Genomic DNA, 13400 nt, shown 5'->3' on the forward strand with positions numbered 1-13400 from the left:
GCAGAGGTCTTGAAGAAGGGTCAACACTGCAAATATTGACTTGCTGCATTAACTCATTCTAACTGTCAATATAACCTATTGGTACTCATAATATGATTGCAATTATATTTCTGTATGTGATATAAACATCAGACAAACACTAATAAAAACCAGAGGGCAGCAGATCATGTGAAAAACGGTAATTAGTCTTACCGGTAATAGTATTTCCAGGAATCCATCCTGACAGCACCATGGAGGTTGTCTTCTTATACACAGTGGGACAGGAAACCACGAGCATAAAAGGACCCTCCCCTTACCAATCATCAGTGATTTTTAAAGTACCACATCTGGATGGATGCCAAAAAGAATATTTTATTTAAACACAAACAAGATACAAATGTTTACGTCACATCAGTTCTTAGTAAATCAGCATGGGAAGGGAAACTAGCAGTGCTGTCAGGATGGATTCCTGGAAATACTATTACCGGTAAGACTAATTACCGTTTTCCAGGTCATCCACCTGACAGCACCATGGAGAAGTACCAAAGCAGACTACTTCCTAGGGTGGGAATACTGCCTGGAGTACCCTCCTGCCAAAACTTAATTGCGTTGACATCACGTCTAGTTTGTAATGTTTGGAGAATGTACTAAGATTCGACCAGGAAGCGGCGTTACAAATTTGATCTGCTGAAGCCCCCCCTTTTTCTGCCCACGAGGCTGCCATTGACCTAGACAAATGTGCTCTGATATATCCCGGCGGATCCTTCCCCCGGGCTTTATAAGCCGAAATTATTGTAGATCTAATCCATCTCGCGATTGTGGATTTAGACACCTTTCTACCCTTAATTGGGCCTCTAAACTGAACAAAAAGATTATTATCTACCCTCCAGGGTGCTGTAACCTCTAGGTATTTAAGAACCGATTCTCTAACGTCCAGGCTATGGTAAAGAGACTCCTTTTGATTTCTGGGTGACTGAAAAAAGGAAGGAAGTATGACCTCCTGATTAATATTTGACTCGGAGACCACTTTCGGGAGGAAAGCTGGGTCCAGTCTCAGAACCAATCTGTCATGAAAGACCTGTAAATATGGATCCTGAATAGAGAGGGCCTGAAGCTCTCCTAGTCTCTTTGCTGAAGTAATGGCTACAAGAAAGGCTGTTTTTAGGGACAATTTACCTATGTCTGGATTATCCCCCAAATCAAACTGAATTTTACACAATTCATTAAGGACCAAATTTAAGTCCCATGGTGGAATAGTTTTCCTTATTAATGGTTTTAGTCTTGCAACCGCCCTGGAGAATCGACTTATCCATGGGTGAGCTGATAAAGTACAATCATAAAAAACACTAAGGGCCGCTACTTGTACCCATAAAGTACTGGGTCTAAGACCTGCTTTAAACCCTGCCTGTAAAAAGTCAAGGATCTTAGGTACATTAGGCCGGTCAGTATCGACTGTAGTTTCTCCACAGTAGCTGCAGAATTTTTTCCAAATTTTGGAATAGATTGAAGAGGTTACTGGCTTTCTGCTTGCTTTTAATGTAGAAATCACCTCATCTGATAAACCCTTTGCTCTTAGGACTTGCCGCTCAGAATCCAGGCCGATAGACGAAGGGTTTCTGGATTCCGGTGGAGAATGGGACCTTGAAAGAGGAGATCTGTTCTTTGTGGAAGAATAACTGGTTTCTCCTTTGACATTTTTTTTAGTAAGGCAAACCAACTCCTCTTCGGCCAGTACGGTACTACGAGCAGGACCTTGGCTCTGTCTTCTGCAATTTTTCTGAGAGTTCTTGGTATTAGTGCAAGCGGAGGGAACGCATACAACAGACCTCTTTCCCATGATTGGGAGAAGGCATCGACTCCCGCCGGGTTTTCCTGAGGGTTCAGCGAATAGAAGACGTTGACCTTTGCATTCTGTCTGGTTGCAAAGAGGTCTATCTTCGGGTTCCCCCAATGATGACAAGTCTTTGAAAACTTCGTTGTTTAGCTCCCATTCTGTTGATAGAACTGTCCTCCTGCTCAGGAAGTCCGCCACTTGGTTGCTGGAACCTTCCAAGTGAACTGCAGAGATCGAGAGTACCGTCACTTCTGCCCACCTGAAGATTCGTTCCGCCAACTGTTGTAGAGCCCTGTGCCTCGGACCACCCTGATGTCGAAGGAAAGCAACTGCTGTTGTGTTGTCCGAGAGTACTTTTACGTGTTTGTTCTTCACCAAGGCTTGTGCTGAAGATAGAACCTTCCAGACTGCGAGCAGTTCTCTGAAATTTGAGGACCGCGTGCTGTTTTCCCGAGTCCACTGACCCTGGTAATACCTTCCCTGGATGTGACCTCCCCAGCCTTGTTGACTTGCTTCCGTGGTAATTATCACTTCGGGAACATGATTCCAGGCCACTCCTTGCCTGAGATTCTTGGGATCTGTCCACCAACGTAACGAGGTCTTCACTTGGTTTGGCAGCTGTATCACTTTGTCTAAGGATCCCTGTCTTCTGTCCCAGGATGAGAGAATCGCCTGTTGAAGCCGTCGCGGGTGAAATTGACTCCAATTTACACAAGGTATGCAAGCCGTCATCAGCCCCAGGATTTTCATGGCATCTCTGATGGAAACTCTGCTCTCTGTGAAAAGATGAATCTTATCTATTATGCCTCGCAGTTTTTCTTCTGGCAGAAAGGACATTCTCACGCTTGAGTCTAGTATGACTCCGAGGAATTTTATCCTCCGTTTGGGTACTAGATCGGATTTTGCCCAGTTTATGATCCACCCCAAATTCTGCAGAGTGGAGATTACAAACTGACAGTTGGTCCTGAGTTGACTCACCGTGTCTGCAACCACTAAAAAGTCGTCCAGATACGGAACGACTATGATATCTCGATTTCTTAGGTAGGCTACTACCTCTATCTAATCTTCGTAAAAACCCTTGGGGCCGAAGCTAGACCAAACGGAAGACAGCGAAACTGGTAATGAAGGACTTTTCCTTCTTTTTCTACTGCGAACCTCAGATATTTTTGGTGGTTTAGGCAGATAGGAACGTGGTAATATGCACTCTTTAAATCTAGGGTGCACATCACCACCCCCCTGTCCATGAGAGGAACCGTAGATTTTAGTGACTCCATCTTGAATCGTTTGTACACTACCCAAGAATTTAGGTGTTTGAGGTTTATAATGGTTCTCCACTCCCCCGAGGGCTTTATTATGGAAAACAGGCTTGAATAAAACCCTTGTCCTATTTCTTGGGGAGGTACTGGGACAATCGCGGCTGTTTTCAGCAGATCCTGAATATCTACCCACATGGGAGATGACGAGGCGAGATGGGAGCTGGAGATCAGGAATTTCTGTGGGGGAGGGGAAGAGAATTCTATTCTGTAACCCTGAGCCACTAGTTGTAACACCCATGGGCTTGTAGTGATTTTTTGCCAGCCCTCCAAAAAACTGGTTAAACTCCCCCCCCACTCTGGTGGCGTCATTTTCTGTGGTAACCCGATGTTGAACCTGAAAAGGTGGATTCTTTACTTTTAGTTCTAGCTTCTCCACCCTTTGGGTAACTCCACCTTCCTTGTTTCCCTTTCCCCCTATAGTCAGTTCTCTGATTAAAACGTGACCTCCGAAAGGGCTGAAAGTTTTTGCGTTTGTCCTCTGGGAACCCCTTTTTATCATCTGACGCTTTCTCTAAGATGTCGTCTAGTACCGGCCCGAATACCCTTCCGCCTGAAAATGGGATGGCGCAAAGCTTATTTTTGGAATGTACGTCCCCTGACCAATTTTTAAGCCAGATCGCTTTTCTGGCTGCATTTGATAGGGATTGATTTCTGGCCGTAAATCTTACTGATTCTGCCGATGCGTCTGCTAGAAAATCTGTTCCCATTTTAAGAAGGGGAAGGGATTTTATTATAGTTTCTCTAGGGGTTTTAGAGGAAAGTTGATCCGCTAGGTCATCTACCCATAAGTGCATAGACCGTGCTACTGATGTCGCCGCTATGTTTGCACGCATTACAGCTGCTGAGCTCTCCCAGGCTCTTTTTAAGAGACTGTCTGCTTTCCTATCCATAGCCTCCTTCAAGTTAGATGAGTCCTCAAAGGGTATTGCAGTTCTCTTGGAGACTCTAGCTAGAGGAATGTCTATTTTGGGGACATCCTCCCAGTCTTTGACTTCCGCTGGATCAAAAGGGAGGCGTAGTTTAAAGTCTTTTGGGATAATCAGGCGTTTTTCCGCCTCCTCCCACTCTTCCAGAATCATCCCGCGAATATGAGCATTAACGGGAAAGACTTTTGAAGTCTGAGCTCGTAACCCGCCGAACATCTCATCTTGTATTGAACGAGAGGTTGGCGGTTCTTCAATTTGCATGGTGTGCCTCACAGCACCTAGCAGCTCATCCGTGTCTATTGAAGAGAATAAGTACTTTTTTCCCTTCTCAGGAGGGTCTCTAAACTCGTCTTCCTCCAGATCTGAATTGGACAACGCTCCTTCAGACGTAGAGTCCGAATCCCTCGTTCTCTTCCTATTATCCGGCTGTGAGGGTTGAGGAGTCATTAAGCCAGAGACTGACGCCTGTACCTCCTCCCTGATAATAGCCCGCATGTTAGACATGAGAGAGGCCTGTTCTTCACCCAGGATGCGATTAGTGCAGGGTTCACACAGGGGGCTACCTATAACAATAGAAGCAGCACCGTTTTAGAAGGATGTGCATATAACCGGGAGGAAAGCATTAGTGGTTGCCCTCTTTAGGGGACTTACGTGTGCCTGATTCTCTCCCTCTATCCTGGCGGTATCCTCCATTTCGGATAATGTGCAGGATAGATTCCTACCTACTCCTTTTACCTTTATACTTGTCTCCTGGCGTTGGAGCGTTCGCGCTCGCCGGCATGCCCCGGAAGTGCTCCGTCTCCACCATAGAGAGAGACGGGGATGCCGACCCCGCCCCCCGCCGGTGACCCGGAAGAGGCTAGCGTGCGGCGCTCCGGTGAAGCGGTGCTGCGGTGAGCCACCAGGCCGCCTGCCTGTTCACAGGGGCGGACCCGGGAACGCTCGCGCGGCGTGCACGGTCAAGAGCCCCCCGGGAGGAAACGACCGGCGATCCCAGGAGCAGCGCTGCACTGGGTAAGCTGAGGGACCCTGTGTCGGGTTTCAGCGTACGGGGTCTTGAAGTGGGAAGGGTAATAAGGGCCTAAACCCCCCGATCCACACTCCCCAAACGGAGCTTGCCGGAGTCTCGTAGTTCCTATCCAAAGTGGGACAGGAAAAACACTGATGATTGGTAAGGGGAGGGTCCTTTTATGCTCGTGGTTTCCGGTCCCACTGTGGATAAGAAGGGTATGGCTCCACGGTCCGGAGGGGCGGCGGTATCGCCGCAGCGGCGAAGCCACTCGGCGCTAAGCCCCGCCCCCTTTCTGGGATGCGATGGTGCCGGATGTGTACAGTACACATCCGGGATCATCGCACCCCTCGCCATAGGGCCCTGTGATATGCCTTGCGGGGACGCTGCGTCCCCGCAAGGTGTACGGACATGCTGCGATCTGAAAAGACGCGCAGCATGTCCGGAGTCGCAGGGCCGCCGCGTGCGGGTTTCCACGCATAGTGGAGACGGGATTTCATAAAATCCCCTCCACTATGCTGGAACATCTGGACGCTGCTTGTTTGACGCTGCAGCGTCAAACAAGCAGCGTTTACTTACCGTGGAAACATACCCGAAGACAGCCTCCATGGTGCTGTCAGGTGGATGACCTGGAAATATAATTTTGGTGTCATTCTCAAAACTTTTGGTCATGACTGTACATTTCAGCAGAATTTTTCATGTGCCCTAAAAGAAATTGAGAAATTTGACTGTTCATCAAAAATAACAGTGCAACAAGCGATTCCTCTGTATCCTGACATTGTCAGAGATGTTGCCCGAGTGGTTACTGCTTTGCCACCAACCCAAGTTAGTGTAGAGAGGTTGTTCTCTGCTCTCAAAATAATTAGATCAGATTTGAGGGCATCCATGGAGGAGGATCTGACAGAGGCAATACTTTTTCTGAGGACAAATTTATAGATTTCTTCTTATTAACTGCATAACAGTGTTTATTGCATATTTACTTACAAGAGTTTAGAAAAGTTTATAAAAGTTATTTGCTATATTCTAATTGTATTCTAATAAATATAGTTTTTGCTCTAAGTGGTCTGATTACTTATATGATTGTGAGAAACTGAATAAGCACGATGTTAATATTTTACAACAGTAAATTTATTGTTACGAATTGGCCATTTATGAAGGAGTCGGAGCTGGAGTTGGAGCCGGAACCTGATAAAATCCAGGAGTCGGAGTCGCAACTGTGGCTTACTGACTCCACAGCCCTGGTAAAAATGTAATTTTTTAATTATTTAATTACCGTATTTTCCGGCGTATAAGAGGACTTTTTAACCCCTAAAAATTGTCCCAAAAGTCGGGGGTCGTCTTATACGCCGGGTACGGGTGCACAGAGCGATCCTGGATGGTTCCCAGGGTCTGAAGGAGAGGAGACTCTCCTTCAGGCCCTGGGATCCATATTCATGTAAAAAATAAAGAATAAAAATAAAAAATATGCATATACTCACCCCTCCAACGGACCCTGGCTCTCACCGGTGCAAGCGTCTGCCTCCGTTCCTAAAAATGCAGTGAGTGAAGGACCTTCGATGAAGTCGCGGTCACATGAGCGGTCGCGTGACCGCGACGTCATCGCAGGTCCTTCACTCACTGCATTCTTAGGAACGGAGGCAGACGCTTGCACCGCTGAGGTCCAGGGTCCGTCGGAGGGGTGAGTATATCCATATTTTTTATTTTTATTCTTTATTTTTTACATGAATATGGATCCCAGGGCCTGAAGGAGAGTCTCCTTCTCCTCCAGACCCTGGGAACCACACGCCGTATAAGATGACTTAGCGTATAAGATGACCCCCGTCTTATACGGCGGGTATATCCCAAATTCCATATTTTGTATGGAAAAGTTGGGGGTCGTCTTATACGCCCAGTCGTCTTCTACACCAGAAAATACGGTATATAATTCTGTGAAACACCTGTGGCACTGGTGTCAATATAATCACTGCACTCCTAGTTGAATTGAGAAGTGTAGTTTGTAAAATGGGGTCACTTATTGGGGGGGTTCCGCTGTTCTGGCACCTCAGTGGCTCTGCCAATGTGACATTGCACCCTCAAACCATTCCAGCAAAATCTGCACTATAATTGCTCATAGCACTTCAATAATTCTGCTACATAGCGGCGATCTGAGCATCGCCTCTACGTAGCAGAGCCGATCAAGTTGTGGGAGCTTCTAGTCTCCCATGGAGGATATTGAAGCATGCCAAAATTTAAAAAAATGTTTTTAAAAATATGAAAAAAATAAAAAAGAAAAACTATAAAAGTTTAAATCACCCCCCTTCCGCCCCATTGAAAATAAAACAATAATAAAAAAATAAAAAAATCAAACCTACACATATTTGGTATTGCCGCGTTCAGAATCGTCCGGTCTATCAATAAAAAAAAAAAAAATTAACCTGATCGCTAAATGGTGTAGCGATAAAAAAAAAAAAAAAAAAAAGGCAAAATGCCAGAATTATGTTGTTTTGGTCGCCATGACATTGCATTAAAATGCAATAACGGGAGATCAAAAAAATGTATCTGCACCAAAATGGGATCATTAAAAATGTCAGATCAGCATGCAAAAATTAAGTGCTCACCTAACCCCAGATCACGAAAAATGGAGACGCTACCGTTATCGGAAAATGGAGCCATTTTTTTTAAGCAAAATTTTGAATTTGTTTTCACCACTTAGATAAAAAGGAACCTAGACATGTTAGGTGTCTATGAACTCGTAATGACCTGGAGAATCATAATGGCAGGTCAGTTCTAGCATTTAGTGAACCAAGCAAAAAAGCCAAACAAAAAACAAGTGCAAGATTGCACTTTTCTGCAATTTCACCGCCCTTGGAATTTTTTCCCGTTTTCAAGTACATGACATGGTAAAACCAATGGTGTCATTCAAAAGTACAACTCGTCCCGCAAAAACTAAGCCCTCACATGGCCATTGACGGAAAAACAAAAAATTACTGTTTCAAAAATAAAGCTGATGTGAAGTAGAGATGCAGTAAATGCCTCTTATTATTTTGTGTGTGGACATAACTATCCGGTTTAAGGGCATAAAAATTGAAAGCTTTAACATTGTGAAATTCTCTACATTTTTGCCAAAATTCCAATATTTTCACAAAGGAACACAAAAAATATTGACCTAAACTTACCACTCAACCTCACAATCACTGGGACACGTTGAAGCGTTCCAGAGTTATTACTTCATAATGTGACACTGGTCAGAATTGAAAATATTGGCCTGATCAGGAAGGCGAGAACAGGCTATGGCGTGAGTGGTTTTAATAAAAAAAAAAAAAAAAAAAAATCAATAAACATGAATACCCATAGTGACTGTAAAAGAAAAAAAAAAAAAAAAAACAACCAAATACACATGCAGCGATAGAAACCTACATCTCCTTTCATCATTCGGACTTTCGCAAGCCACCATCCACAAGGCTCTTGGTCATTTGCTCTGGAGTAAACCTATAAAAAAAAGTATGCAGATTACAATGCAAAGCAAACAATACGTCATTCTACATTTATGGTAACTATACAAGTTGGGTGTATTCAAAAAGTGTATGAGATCCACAGAGTAAATTTTTTTTTTTCACTTAAAGTGAAGAAAAAAAAAAATAGATATTAATATACAGTGGTTTGGGAAAGCATTCATCCCCTTGGCATGTTTCGTGTGTTGCTACCTTACAACCTGGAATTTTCCCTTATTTTATTTTATTATTTTTAAGCGTTTCCATGAATTCATGTAAAAAACATGCCTACAACTGTGAACATTAGATTTTTTTTTGTGAAGCAAACTATAAATATGAATACTGAAGTTTTTATTCTAAGGCTGCTTTCACACATCAGTTTTTTTCCCCCCATCAGTCACAATCCATCGAATGTTGAAAAAAACGGATCTGTCGCAGATTGTGAAAAACTGATGCGACGCATCCGACTAGCTGATCCAGCTAATTGGATCTTTAAAAAAAATAAATAAATCGGAGCATGCTCAGTTAAAAAAACACAAACAGAATCCGTCGCTGGCGTCCATCATTTGATGGATCCAGCGCCATAGGGTTCCATTCTAGCAAACGACAGACGGCGACGGTTCCGCTGCTGTCCCGTTTTTTCGACGTACACAAAAAACGTTACTATGTCAGTTTTCTCCGGCCGCCGGAAAAACAATTTTCCAGCGAAAAACGGATGAAACGTAAGGCCATCCGTCGCCAATACAAGTCTATGAGAAAAAAACGATTCCGGCGGCAAATTTTGCCGCATCAGTTTTTTAAAAATTCGCCGGATTAAGACTGATGGCAAAAAACTGATGTGTGAAAGCAGCCTAACTATTCATCCCTGAAAGTCAGTGTGATGGTGTAATATGCTATGTGGGTATCATTTTTCTGTATATTTCTATTTTACTGGTTATCATGGTGTTACTGTATCTCATAGGATGAGTTATTTGCCATCTGATATTCTCCCCACAGTTCTGTATTGTATGCTAATGACATGTTGACCTAGCTTGTTGAAACAATGACCCCCTGTAGTGCCTTAAACCACCAGGCACCTTTACCAGGTGTGGGAGGCCTAAAAACCGCCCCAACCTGTCTGACTACTTCTGGACATAAGGAGAGGACAGGAGCTGGGGGGAATTGAGATCCTGTGTGGACCCATGATGTGAAGACAGTACATCAGAGAGAGAAAGAAGGGAATATGGACTGTTATCCTCTGTGCTGGATTGTTGGACTTTTATCCTGTTACTGAAATGCATTCGTTTTCTGGAATATTTAATCCTTTGTGTGATGGATCGTATATATGGAACTTTCGTGTTTTGCCTAAATAAAGGTCTTGGAATTGTTCACTATTCTCTTGCTCTGTTGATTGTGTGATACCGGAGAAGGAACCTGTGACAACTAGTGGCAAGCAGCGGGATCAACAGAGCGTAACCTAATGGAGAACCACACACACACAGAGAGTACAGAAATTGGACTGTATCCAGTTTACAGGAGAGAGCCAGAGACCTGGGCCTGAACTACCAGGGACTGACTAAAGAGGCCTTAATCGATCTACTGGTGGGTGCTAGCCAGACCACCTACTCCCATATGTCTGAAGGACGAGCACTGGAGACGAGGACCCCCACCCCAAAAAGCCAGTGGGTGGTGTGGTACGAAGAAGAGATGGCGGTTCTGGGCCCAGCCGTCTCTCAGGAGCACAAGGAAGAGGCTGCCCGCCGGGCACAGTGGAGACAAGAAGCAATGGAGCTTGAAAGAGGGAGTAACGCAATGTGGAATGTAAACCCAACGATCCGGGAGCCTGTACGGATCACCCGGACAGAGTTTAAGCCATTTGATGAGGCTTCTGGAGATATGGAGGGGTTCTTCAAGGACTTTGAGCAGCAGTGTGCTGTTTTGGAGGTGCCCCACTCTGGCTGTATGCGTTTGTTAGTGGGACTCCTGAACGGTAGCCTGGCGGAGGCTTACCGAACCATTGACTCACAGCGGAATCGGGATTATAACATTGTAAAGCAGACTATCCTGGATTACCATGCTATCACCCCAGACTCATATAGGGCCAAGTTCCGAGACCTCCCATGCACTACGGGGGGGATCGTTTAGGATGTATGCACATAAGATGTCCCAGGCATGTCGGAGATGGCTGGAAGCAGAAAATGCCTTTACTGTGGAAGATGTTATACAGGCGTTCCTTATAGAACAATTTCTTGCCAAGTGCCCCGCAGGGGTACGGGAATGGGTGCGGGAGCGCACGCCGTGCACCGTGGATAGAGCTGCAGCCATGGCCGATGAAGTCCTAACTATCCGACCACAATGGAGGAGGCTTCTGGACAATGAACCATGGCCTTCTACCGCGCCCCGTCCCCCTCCGATTATATCTGCCCCTCCACCCAGCCGCAGGCCGATGACAATCACAGCTCACAATCCTGGGCCCCAACAGTTCCGAGCACGACCTGGGGGTATCACAGAGAGATGTTACGGGTGTGGGCAACCTGGACATTTGCAGTCTGGCTGTCCCTCAAGGATTCGGAGGGAGCCCCACCTCCTCCAGTGCGTCCTGTACACTCCATCCCACCTGAGGAAGAGGAATCTCCACCCCCACCAGAGTGGACCACTGACCACGGCACCATAGATACCCCCTCCTGGAGTGTACGGACTCCGGCCTTTGTCCATCAGAAATACACAGCAACGGCATTGCCACCTGCAGGATGTCTTAATTGATGGATACAAAGTGTCGGGATTTAGAGACACAGGGGCATTCCTGACTATCGCTGACCCCCATGTGGTTCGACCCGAGGCAATTCACCAGGGCCCGGGAATTCCCATTGCGGACACCCCCCGCCAGGACAAATATATAGAGAGCTTTGGTACGTTTGGATTTCGGTTTTGGAGAAAAACTCTGTTGGATTGGCGTTATGGGAGGACTTCCTGCAGATATCCTCCTTGGAAATGACATTGGGAAGTTGCAAAGTCATTTTGTGGGAGCAGAAGGTCCGTGGGCCTCTCCTTCTGATAGAACAATTGGAGGGAGATATCGCAGATACCTTAACGCCCATCATTCCATACGTTCTAGAATTCAGAGACTGCCTCGCCCGTACTTGGTTTTACGGTGTTTGGTTAGTGGGGCCTCTTGCTTAATGGTGTTGCAGCCTCTGTGGTCTTTCAGAAAAAGTAAAGTGTGTATACTAACAGATCATGTGACTTATATTGCACACAGGTGGTCTTCCTTTCACCAAGCATGAGACCAGAAATTTTAAGGGGCTTAATGGCAAGAGAGGTGAATACATATATACATGCCAATATGCCAATATTTAGTTACTTTATCCCTTAAATTAAATTTTTGACTATATTTTCTCACATCAGCAACTTAAGACTATTTAGTGCTGATGCATGACACAAATCGTATGACAAATATATTTAAATACAGGTTGCAGGACAGAGGAGGACGGGGGGGGGGACGGAGGAGGACGGGGGGAGGACGGAGGAGGACGGGGGGAGGACGGAGGAGGACGGAGGAGGACGGGGGGAGGACGGAGGAGGACGGGGGGGAGGACAGGGGGGAGGACAGAGGAGGACGGGGGGGAGGACAGAGGAGGACGGGGGGGAGGACAGAGGAGGACGGGGGGGGGGGGGAGGACAGAGGAGGACGGGGGGGGGGGGGGGAGGACAGAGGAGGACGGGGGGAGGACAGAGGAGGACGGGGGGGAGGACAGAGGAGGACGGGGGGGGGAGGACAGAGGAGGATGGGGGGGGAGGACAGAGGAGGACGGGGTGGGGGAGGACAGAGGAGGACGGGGGGAGGACAGAGGAGGACGGGGGGAGGACAGAGGAGGACGGGGGGAGGACAGAGGAGGACGGGGGGAGGACAGAGGAGGACGGGGGGAGGACAGAGGAAGGACAGGGGGAAGGACAGGGGGAAGGACAGAGGAGCCCAGCCATGCACACAAGATGAGACCGGGGGAGCCATGCATACAACAGGGGGAGCCACACACAGCAGGATAGGATGGGGGGGGAACCACACATACCGGGATAGGAATGAGGGGACAATACATACCCGACTTAGGCTATGTGCACACGTCCAGAATTGCCGCTGAAATTTCCACGGCAATTCCGCAACTGTGCCGCGGGTAAAATGCATGCGGAATTGATATGCGTTTTCCTGCTAAACACAAGCGATCTGTAGCATCGCTTGGAAAACTGATTGACAGGTAGGTCACACTTGTCAAACATAGTGTTTGACAAGTGTAACCAACGTTTTACTATTGATGCTGCCTATGCAAACACAAAAAACGCAACATGTGCACAAAAATTGGGGATTGCATTCTAATAGGATGCTTAACCCCTTCACCCCCAAGGGTGGTTTGCACGTTAATGACCGGGCCAATTTTTGTAATTCTGACTACTGTCTCTTTATGAGGTTATAACTCTGGAACGCTTCAACGGATCTTGGCGATTCTGACATTGTTTTCTCGTGACATATTGTACTTCATGATATAGTAAAATTTCTTCAATATAACTTGCGTTTATTTGTGAAAAAAACGAATATTTGGCGAAAATTTTGAAAATTTCGCAATTTTCCAACTTTGAATTTTTATGCCCTTAAATCACAGACATATGTCACGCAAAATACTTAATAAGTAACATTTCCTACATGTCTACTTTACATCAGCACAATTTTGGAACCAAAATTTTTTTTTTGTGACGGAGTTATAAGGGTTAAAAGTTGACCAGCAATTTCTCATTTTTACAACACCATTTTTTTTTAGGGACCACATCTCATTTTAAGTCATTTTGAGGGGTCTATATGATAGAAAATAACCAAGTGTGACACCATTCTAAAAACTG

General features: G+C 45.9%; 1 protein-coding gene across 3 annotated transcripts in view; it reads right to left on the reverse strand.

Moving 5' to 3' along the window:
• The window catches only part of FXR1 (FMR1 autosomal homolog 1), a 117317-nt gene that overhangs the window by 50035 nt on the left and 53882 nt on the right, over positions 1 to 13400 (reverse strand). For all 3 annotated transcript variants that reach the window (XM_077290446.1, XM_077290445.1, XM_077290447.1), the window contains exon 4: positions 8461 to 8532. In XM_077290446.1, the coding sequence (XP_077146561.1) occupies positions 8461 to 8532 (72 nt within the window). The remainder of the gene's footprint in view (positions 1 to 8460; positions 8533 to 13400) is intronic.

This window comes from Ranitomeya variabilis, chromosome 2 (assembly GCF_051348905.1).
Source record: "Ranitomeya variabilis isolate aRanVar5 chromosome 2, aRanVar5.hap1, whole genome shotgun sequence".
Classification (NCBI taxonomy): Eukaryota; Metazoa; Chordata; class Amphibia; order Anura; family Dendrobatidae; genus Ranitomeya; species Ranitomeya variabilis.